This window comes from Typha angustifolia, chromosome 4, assembly GCF_048772165.1.
Source record: "Typha angustifolia cultivar Huaian chromosome 4, ASM4877216v1, whole genome shotgun sequence".
NCBI lineage: Eukaryota > Viridiplantae > Streptophyta > Magnoliopsida > Poales > Typhaceae > Typha > Typha angustifolia.
In genome coordinates this window covers 4,341,191-4,351,317 of record NC_133242.1, presented here as the reverse complement: position 1 = coordinate 4,351,317, position 10,127 = coordinate 4,341,191, and the positions used below count along the sequence as shown (strand labels likewise).

Genomic DNA, 10,127 nt, shown 5'->3' with positions numbered 1-10,127 from the left:
CCTCCAAAAGGGCATTCTGGATGTGGCAGGCTCTCAACCAGACAATAATAATTCTGCAGCTTGCATGTAGAAAGCTGATAGGAAATGGTCGCACAACCAAGCCAGCCACCATATCATGGCTTTTTGCTGTCGCTTGGTGTAAGCAGCTTCGCGTCATACATCTATCCCGCCTTAACAAAGACCTAATGGTGGCTGATCAAAAGGATATAAGTAAGTGGAGCATGGAGAGGCTCATTGAGGAGGGAGGCAGTCATCTGGCCTATGGCATCTTGTCATTCTCTTTAAGTGCCATTGACACTTGGACTTAGTGGTCACAGCGAAGGCGATGGTCTACGTACACTTTCTTTGCTCTATTGATGGATGTGGCACACAAAGGATGGACGGAGCTCTAACGTCTCCCAACGACACCAAGGGTGAAAACGTTTTCCTAGAAGCTTGAATGGAAGAGGCTCCCCACACGAAGCTAACCGCAAGCTAAACGTGTTGAGCCAGTGGAGGGTTTGTGCACTCTATGGCGCTAAAAGGGAGATGTGTGAGCATCTATATTTAATTGCAGGTTCAGCTTGGAGGTGTGGCAAGGGCTACATGATGCTCTGCATGCTGTGCATGCTGTGCTGCATGCAATGGGCCCAAATTGGCTGAGTGTTGCATGGTAGCAGGACTCATGGAGATCCTTAAATATTAAAGGGATGATAGCTGCCACCTTGTGATATATCTAGAAACAACATAATGTAGTCTTCTTTTGGAAGGTTTCGACACACCGAGGACGGTAATCTGACTAGCCATGGAACTAGCCAAGGAGTATGAGGGTTCTGTCAAGAAAGGCATAGGTTCCATGGCAAGGAGGAGAGCCTTGTGGCGGGCTCCAGAACCTGATTGGGTGAAGCTAAACGTAGATGGCGCTATCACCGTGAACAGCTATCAAGGAGGGGCTAGCGCAGTGGTTTGCGACGAGGTAGGGTTGCTAATTCAAGCAGCTTAGGAGCCTTATCCGAAGGTGTTTGCCCTCCGCGCTAAGGTCTAGGCTATTCGACTAGGGATCAGCCTAGTTGAGGTGTGGGAGAAACATAGTCCTTGAGTCTGATACCTTAGAGGCGATTAAAATCCTTAGAAAGAAGTCTTCTAGTTAGGGATGAAAACAGATCGGATACGGATTGGATAATGCTCAACCCATATCCGGATTTGTATTTTTAGTTCGGATACGGATTCGGATACGGATATTGGACGGATAACAAAATTTAAAACCATATCCTAACTAACGGATACGGATAATTTTCGAATAAAGGATCGGATCTTAAACGGATATTGATTAAATTTAAAATAATTATAATATTTTATTTAAATATAATTAACACAAAATTATTAAGAGTTTTACAACAATTTTTTTTTAATGTCAAATATATAAAATTAGAGAAATTAATCTCTATAAATAATATATAATGTATTATTATTAATAATATTAATACTTACTATTTAAATAAGCAAACTAAAAACTATAAATCATTTAAAAAAATATGTGGGTAAACGGATATCCGATATCCATATCCTAATCCGAAAAATTTATCCGACCCGTATCCGAATTTGTTTCAAAAATTCTATCCATATCCGAATCCGAATCGGATCGGAGTTAATCCGACCTGTTTTCACCCCTAGTTCTAGTCATGGCAGATTAAGAACCTCGTAGAGAAGTGTGTTTCCTTTCGAGGGCATTTAGGAATGTGCACATCCAACACATGGGTCGTACGGCTAATCGGGTGGTTGATTGAGCTGCCGGGCAAGGTAGGCTAAGATCTAGCTATATGTGGGTTGGGCATCTTGATCTGTGTAATCTCATCTTTTGTGACACTTCTGTGGCAAATGTGGAACATAGGGGTTTTGCTAATTACAGCTCCTTATTTCAAAAAACAAAAGGCAATCTCATTAATTATAAAAATAAAAATAAAAAGGCAATCCCATTATACACCCTTCCCTACAATCAAAGAGGTTGTAGAACCAATTCCAACCCCAAATAATATAAACTCCTGAACAATTCAATATTCTCTAGGCTAATAATAACATGATAAAGGACAATTGAGCTGGTCAAAATAAACCCATTTAGTAATAAGTTTGTTTGGTGAACCAAAACTGTAAAACTGTCCAAGGATGACCATCTTGGTTAAAAACTCCCCGAAGGTATATGCTTCCATTCATAGCACGGACGAATCTTGAAAACATCACTCAAGCATCTGTGGATGAACCTTCGTATTGGCTTTTAGATAAGAGTTTGCTCAGTGACAAAAGGAAAAATAGCTTAGTTTTTAGGAACATTCAGATGAGATCACAAGGTTGCCACTCTTCTCCCTCCATCCTGGAATTCCAAATTAAACTCCCCGAGAACTCAGACATGAGGTGGAAGTCCTTTTATCCCGCATATATATAGAAATGACAATCGATCATGTCTTCATTTATGTACAGTTGTGATTAGTAAGAGTAACAGCAACTAGGCCATGACCCTCTCCATCTGCATCCGCCCCAAGTCTATCTGGGATGAGGAATACAAATACAGTAGATAAGAATTTCAATAATTTACTAGTCTGATAGTAAAGTGATAAAAACAAAGATGCAAAGATGCAAGATTAACAAGTTATTTTTAAAAATCATAAGCAAATGCATATGCATGAAATACATAATAAATCTATAAAATGTTGTAGCCTCAATCCGCACGTCGCACATAGGACAGAAACCTAATCATTAATGACTGCACAACTATAGAAGGCAAGCCAAAGCAATGAATCTTTTAACGAAAAATTAAACTGAGCTCAGTATGTTGCTCATTCAATCTCATTGATCAGAAACAGCAGATGAGTTCAACTCTGAATGTAAAAACTGTAATTATAGCCTGACAATCAGTATCTTCCATAGTTCCTAACAGATGTAAAGTTCTAGTTTTTGTTTGCCTTTCCCTGTCTTCAGGTTTCAACTTCCATTTTACATTTTCCTCGCTTATTGCGTTCTCCTAATCTCCCATCTTTACCCCCACATATGCAGTTATTCATTATTAGGCAATTGATTGGATAAATAACAGGAGAAGTGCAATCAGATAATAACTAACTCAACCATATTGTCATTACCACTTTCCCTCTCCACAACCTTCCATGGCCATACCTGCACATGATTGACATACTTTCAAGATGTCTTCGACTTCAAAAAAGATATTCTTCTCTCAGTTTCTCTATTGTAATCCTAAGGGGGATCACTCCTTCCCACTCAAATATTTTCATTCACTTCCATTACACTTTCCCTTTCAGACACTGTATCCCAATGGCTGTCACACTTGTGTCTGATAAGTGACAAATCATGTCTCCTTCCAAGACCTGACCATACTAACCATCTGTCACCCTTGTGTCCTGACAAGTGACAAATCATGTCTCCTTCCAAGACCTAACCATACTCTTGCATGTCCAACACCATTTAATCTGAAACCATTAAGTAGCCTATGCAAAGTCATCACAAAGTGATCCAAAAGTTGACTACGCTTGCACTAGCAAACTTGAAGACCCTCTTAGCTTCTGAGCTAAGGTCCAATGAGCCCAAAGGTTTTGGCTCCATTTTCCTAATTACCTGCATCCCAAAGAGGCGTGAATTGCTTAGTAATGCTATTTCAATGAACTAATGGTCCATCAGCTTCCTACAAAATGCTTCTGAAAGCATTTTGACAGTAATTGAAGGCCCAAAATATATCTTTGCTCACAATCCATCCAGAAAGCAAGCATCATCAAAACTGTAGACAAAATTCAGTTACAATCTTACAAAAGGCACCATCTTAAGGATCACTATAACTGGGTTCAAAAAAATTCTCCAGTTATTCGAGAATATTAGAACGCTCTATAGAAAATATAATTGTTGAATGTTGAAGGATCTAAAAGTGGAGATATCGGAGCAAACTTAAGTGCAAGTATTCAATATTTAGAGGTTTTCAACTGAACCCTATTGTCAATTCCATGGTTTGAAGGATCAGTATTGGCCATACTCAATCCAGCTATCTTTTTCTCTCTTTCACTATTTATTACCATAGCTATTGCTTCTTTCACACAAAAATCCAGCTCGGGCAAACTCCACCGATGCAGAACCAACTCCAACAACCTCAGCTATGTGATTTATTTTATTTTATTTCTCTCTTTTTTCTCTCTTTTCTTCACTAGTCTTTTTTCTTCTCTCCTTCACTATAGGAGAGTTGTTTTCTTTTCGCTTCTTCTACTCTCTCCCTCCTTCCTTACAGCAGTTTTAAGTAAGTACTTTTTTTAGTTTGTAGACTTCATATGTAAGTAATTCTTATTTCCTCATTTTTTTATTTTTAAAAAAATTTCTGTATTTTTAAATAATATTTAAAATTTTATGCAATTAAAAATAGCTCGATCCAATCCGAGCGACCAATACGATCAATACGTATCATTTTTTTGGGAGGCCGACCCCGATTCCAATCTCAAATTTTCAAACCTTGGTCATTTCCATAATTCTTAATTATTATGCAATAATAAGAAGAGGCTGAAGAGCCAATAATTAAATGATTAAGAAATGCATAGAGCAAGACCATGCATATGCACAAAAGAAAAGATTGTGCATGTCAAATTCAACATTGAGAAAAAATAGGGCTCGAGGTCCACATTGGATCCTATAATCTTTTGATCATTGTTCCTATAGCATTTTGGAGACATTGTTTTTTCAGCAATATTCCAGATATCAAATGAAACTATCTGATCTGAGTCATACCACTGTTGGCTCTTCCTGAACTCCGTGAGCACTGGATAGATGTTTTCGAAGGCAGTATATGTCTCATCTCTCACCTGCAAACAAAATAAAAAAGATAACACTCAGTGTTGAACAAAGGACAATGACTAATAATTTTTGCAATGCAAAAATCTCACCTTAGCTCCAGTAAGAACAATCTTGCCAGAAACAAAAATGAGAAGCACGATCTTCGGTTGTTTCATTCGATATATCAAACCCGGAAAGAGTTCAGGTTCATACTATAAAACACAACAGCAAGCAACTGAATTCAGATCAGGAAACAATCCAATACAGGGCAGAAAATGCAATAATTGAAATTTCCAAGAAAGAATGAGAAGTACAAAACTCAAAAAGTTTAAGCCAAAATACAAACATGATGCTTCAGTTTTAGAAATCAGATATCACTATCTCATCCTTCAAAAGTTTATAAGAGAGTGCATGAGAGATCAAGAAAAAAATTTCTTTTATGCTTTCTATGAGGATATCGTTTTCAAAATTAAAACCAAAACCCTCATCAAAAAAACAAATGAAAAGGAAGGTTCTCGGAGAAGGTTCAAATGTTTATAGTTTTCTTCAGAAACACTGAATAACATTAACTTACACTGGAGAAAGCACCATGAGAATATGCAAGTCCTTCAAGTCTTATGGGAAATTTGACATCGCAGGAGCCAACAATGTTCTGAATCTTGAAATCCTGTAGTCCATCACATATTAAAAGGTGATTATAAGAAAAGAAAATGCAGTAAGAGAAGTCCAATGGAAGAGAGGATTGAAAACAAATGTTAAATAAATAAATACCTTGAATTTAGCTGGAAAACCAAGCTTCTGAATAATGCGAGCATACTGAAACACAAAACACTCTATCAGTTGTCTTCATAAAAGGCAATATCCAAACAGGAAAGGTACATTAACTGAAAGTGTTTTTCAATATTTAAAAAAATATTAATTATGAACTGTCATCAAGTACCTTCCTTGCTGCAAGTTTTGATTGTTGCTCACTCTTTGCTCCAGTACAAACCTGACCATATGGAACATCTGATAAGATAGTCGCCATCATAGACTGTTTTAATCTCAAAATTAACATTATAAGAGAAGTAAATGCAAAAGAAGTGTATCCTCAACTGGCAACAAGAACATATGCATTCAACTTCCATATTCTGTTAAATCAATTCATGAAGTTCCTCCCACTAACAAGTCATGATTTTAAATTACACATTTACTGGAAATTAAAATGTTCCCCTAACCAATATGGTACACAATGTATGCTGGAAAAGAAACAATAATCCAGAGTTACAGACTATAAACCTAAGCCATTGCTTCAGCAAGCTCACCTCTTTCATCGTCTTTCCCTTCCCACTCAAGACACCTAGAAAACAACAATTCACTATATAGACTCGGTTGGGAATATCAAACAATTTTAACTAATTTTCATGTAAAATATCTTCCATTTCATAACTACATGCCAGTAACTTCTATGATTCAAACAAAAAATATTCTAGAACAAAACAGCCACAAAAGATACTTTTGTAACAAAGAAAAGAATAAGTTGCAATATAAATCAGTGTAAAATATTCTTTTATGATGCAATTTATTGAAACAATGAGATCAGTTCATAGGGGCAAACAACTAATAGTATAAAATCTCGACCCAATAAGAAACATCACATCATTGATTAAAATAAAACCTTCACTGCATAAATATCAACTTACCATTTTGCCTGATGCAAATATTAATGCTGTTGTTTTTGGTTCTCTTATCCTCATGATAACTGCAGCAAAACGCTGTTCTATGAAAAGGAATGGTTAGTAGGAAATTTATTGCATTCACTCAAACAAATAGATTACTGTTAGGATTTGAAATTAAAGAGTACATTTCGTTAACATAGTTGCGACAAAAAAAAAATTATGAGCTATTGGGAAAACTTAGCTAATTTGTCAGAAATCATTTAAATGTTATATCTGACTTATTACTTAAGGTAAGCATTACATATTCCAAATCTATAAAGTTTATCAAACAAGAAAGAAAAGAGATTTATTCTAACTTACAATTACTGTGGCAACCTCTGAATTCATTTTCCCCAATTAAACTGATATTATCATATTATGATTCTACACTTAAAGAATATACACCACAAATTGAACTTGCAGTTGATTTGCCTCAAAAAAACCCAATCCAGTTTGTAGAACAGCGTTTCAATCTCATCTAGGGAAAACATATAGGAAGGTGAATGCCAAGGTTCTGAAATTAGAATTAGCTATCAAGAAAAACAATATGTATTAACCATATCAGCCGCCTGTATTAAATTAGACTATTTTTTAATTAAATAAAATTCTAAATATTATTTAAAAATGTTGATAATTTTTTAGCAAAAATTACAGGAAAATAAGAAAATAATAGTTACTAACATATAAAGCCTAAATATCTCTCTTCCTCTCTTCTTTCCTATCTCTCTTACTGCTGGTCTATTGTATCCCTCTCTCTCTCTTTCTGTCACTCTCTTTTTCTCTTTCCCTCTTTCTCTTCCTGCTCCCTCTTCTTATTACAGCAGGCCTCCCTCTCTTTCTCCCTCACTCTCACTCTCTCTTTCTCTCTCTTTGTCTTTCCCTCTCTCTCTCTATTCCTACAGTAGGATAGCTAGCTACAGCTGCCCCCGCAGGCAGCTGCAACAGGCCTGTAGCAGCCTGCAGCAGCAGTAGTTTTGGGTGGGAGCGGCCGATACCCCAATCAAAACCAACCAACCCGCTAGTTTCGGTTAGGATCGGAACGGCCGAAACTGGGATCCAGGTGAATCCTAGATGTCAAAGAAGAACCAAATAATAACTGAAGAAGCACAATTACTTATCCTAATGGATACAGAATTTAAACTCTCAAGTAGCAGAATTCTCTAATTTATGTTGTAGTAAAAGTGATTAACCATATATACAACCAAAAAAGCAAGCAAGAAAGAAAATGGTAATAACAACATGTAGATAAAGAAAGGTCACAATAAGATCTGTACCATACCTTAGGATTGTACTCTGCATTACGGGCCTGCAAGGCTATCGCTTTAAGATCCAACTTGCAGTCCAAATTGACAGTTGATACAATATTCCTATACATCAAATCAAAATGTATAACATGCAAACATGCCCAGCAACATATTGATATATCGCTGCGGAATAATAACTGACTAAACTTTAGTTAACTAGTGGTAACAGCAGAAACGATTCTCTTCCAAGTTCCAATTACATATGCAGACAAGCATATCAGAGACATATATTTCTTAATCTTGTAACTATACCAGAACATACACAGAACCACAAACACGATAAATTGCATTTTCGTTTGTGAATAGAATATTCTGTGATAAGCATATATTCCCATTAATTGAATTCTTTTGTTATGCTCTTTTTTTTGGTAAAAGTTGGTATGCTTTAAGTACCAGCAAGCATCATTTGCTTCCACAAATTTCAGAGCTACATCAAAATGGATGATATCGGCAGAAGACGAAGTAAATTTTCTCTAGTTATTATGGTAGTGAGTCTGATTGTTAGGCAGTACCCAGAAAGCAATCACAAGGCCCATACTGGTGATCCAAAAGCTGTTATAGTCCAGTACTCAAATAAAAGATTGTCAAATTGATTTTGTAACAAGAAACATGTGAAAACAGAATTCCAAATAGACATATTCCACCAGGAGAGCATTCTAATGATTCCATATCATATGAACTTGGAAAAAAAAAACTCATGCATAAGCACAGTACATGTCCAAAATTAGGAGAGGAACAGCCCAAAGATGAGCTTTTAGAAACCACTTAAATAACACAATTAGATTCTTAGTTTACAAAAGAAATAAATAGATTCAGATATTGGACTTCAAAAGTCATTCATGACCAATATCTTTTTTTTTTCTCCACCAAGACACAGATCTCACCACTGAAAGGAAGCTTCATATCATCCAATACAAAACATAGGACAGCAGCATCAAATGTTCAGTTACTCTAACGGACATATACAAAACTTGTTAAGTATTAATTGATGGCCCAAGCATGACTTGTCGGGAATGACATAGGATCATTGACTATTTAGACAAAACAGGACTTGGATATCTTCGCTGGTTCTTAAAAATATAATAAGGAGTTCAAATGGATACGTATGAGGCTATGACCCCTTATACATCCTTATAATTTCTCATTTCCAGCTAAAGTTGTGTGCTTACTCCGAAAGCAGTATAATCTAAGCAACAGGAGGGAGACAAACTTACTGGAGCGTGGGAACAATGCCAGATGGATGCTTCGATAGATCAACTGGCTGGCTCCCCTCCAATCCCTGATCGGCCATGTTCGACCCTATCCAAAATCTTTCCTTTTCTCTCAAATCCCATAAATAACCATAAGCTTAAATTTTATTCTTAATAGTTTCCCTATGCTCACCTAAATCAACCAGAAACTATCATATTTGGATGTTTTTCCGTTAACAGAACAACAGATAAAACCGAACTAAAGATTTTCTTATCAATCAAAGACAGGCAAAGAAATCTGAGTGAATCCCAAGCAATTCGAAGAGGGAAAAGGCAGGGATCGACGGATCTATCAGCTCGGGGCCAAATCTGGCCAACTTTTTCCGAGATCTAGGCTTTGACACGATCAGGAGATCGAGGGGGAGAGATCCGAGCGGGAAATGGTAGGAGAGGTGGATCCGAGAAGGGTCGGGTTTCAAAAATGGGGTCTTTTATAGAGAAGGGGAGTAGATCGAGAGCCAAAATTGAGAGAGCGAGAGAGAGAGAGAGAGAGAGGAGAGAAATAGACGCGAGGATTGGACGAGTGGTCGGCTTTTTCTATCATAGGGTATGGTATATAAATATCCCACCGGCTGGATGAGGGTTACAGCCGGTAATTCCGTGGACCGACCCAATGTAGCCGGTTCGAGAGGGTCACTATTTATATATGTTGCGGGGGCGTGGATTGATTTTATATAACATCTGGCGTTAGTGTTACGCAAAGGGGGTTTAAAAATTAAAATAATGGGATAATTTCACTAAGAACCTCGCATTATTGTCTATTTGCGAATGCATCCCCTAATTTTTTTTTAAAATACACATCAATCCCTTATAAGCTCTTAACTAAGGATAAAATAGTCCTCATAAGCTCGATTAACTCCTTAATTAAATGTATAAGGAGTTTCTTTTTAATTATTGTAGGTTTGCAAACCAAACATCGTACCCAGATATGTGAGTTCGGGCAAATAGTTTTATCCATCAACCTGATACACAAAGAGAGGGGAAATAAGACAATAATTATTTGACATAAGTCTTAAATGTTTTTGGTTTAAGGTCATCATGTGGGCCTATTATGACTTGGCGATTAAGGACACAGAATCTTA

At 36.8% G+C, this 10,127-nt stretch overlaps 1 protein-coding gene across 5 annotated transcripts; it reads right to left on the bottom strand.

Moving 5' to 3' along the window:
* Positions 1 to 1,986: 1,986 nt before the first annotated feature.
* Positions 1,987 to 9,580, bottom strand: LOC140758920 (TATA-box-binding protein). Of its 5 annotated transcripts, none has more exons than XM_073095323.1 (10): positions 9,179 to 9,579; positions 9,010 to 9,105; positions 7,771 to 7,858; positions 6,477 to 6,548; positions 5,735 to 5,785; positions 5,566 to 5,610; positions 5,369 to 5,461; positions 4,905 to 5,006; positions 4,750 to 4,823; positions 1,987 to 2,521 (listed from the first exon to the last, which is right to left on the bottom strand). In XM_073095323.1, coding segments are annotated over exons 2-10 (603 nt in total). In that variant the 5' UTR covers positions 9,087 to 9,105; positions 9,179 to 9,579; the 3' UTR covers positions 1,987 to 2,520. The 5 variants fall into 5 exon arrangements, with proteins under 5 accessions (XP_072951424.1, XP_072951423.1, XP_072951426.1 ...); XM_073095322.1 differs by having other exon boundaries at positions 9,010 to 9,094; XM_073095325.1 differs by lacking the exon at positions 9,179 to 9,579 and adding an exon at positions 6,099 to 6,133 and having other exon boundaries at positions 6,477 to 6,553; positions 9,010 to 9,094.
* Positions 9,581 to 10,127: the final 547 nt, after the last annotated feature.

Excerpts from the sequence above, each read along its gene's own strand:
- LOC140758920 (XM_073095324.1), bottom strand. The coding sequence starts at position 9,086 with ATGGCCGATCAGGGATTGGAGGGGAGCCAGCCAGTTGATCTATCGAAG. Across the intron at positions 7,859-9,009 it reads GGCATTGTTCCCACGCTCCA|GAATATTGTATCAACTGTCA; the intron begins GTAAGTTTGTCT and ends TTTGATGTATAG. Across the intron at positions 6,549-7,770 it reads ATGCAGAGTACAATCCTAAG|CGTTTTGCTGCAGTTATCAT; the intron begins GTATGGTACAGA and ends TTCATAGAACAG.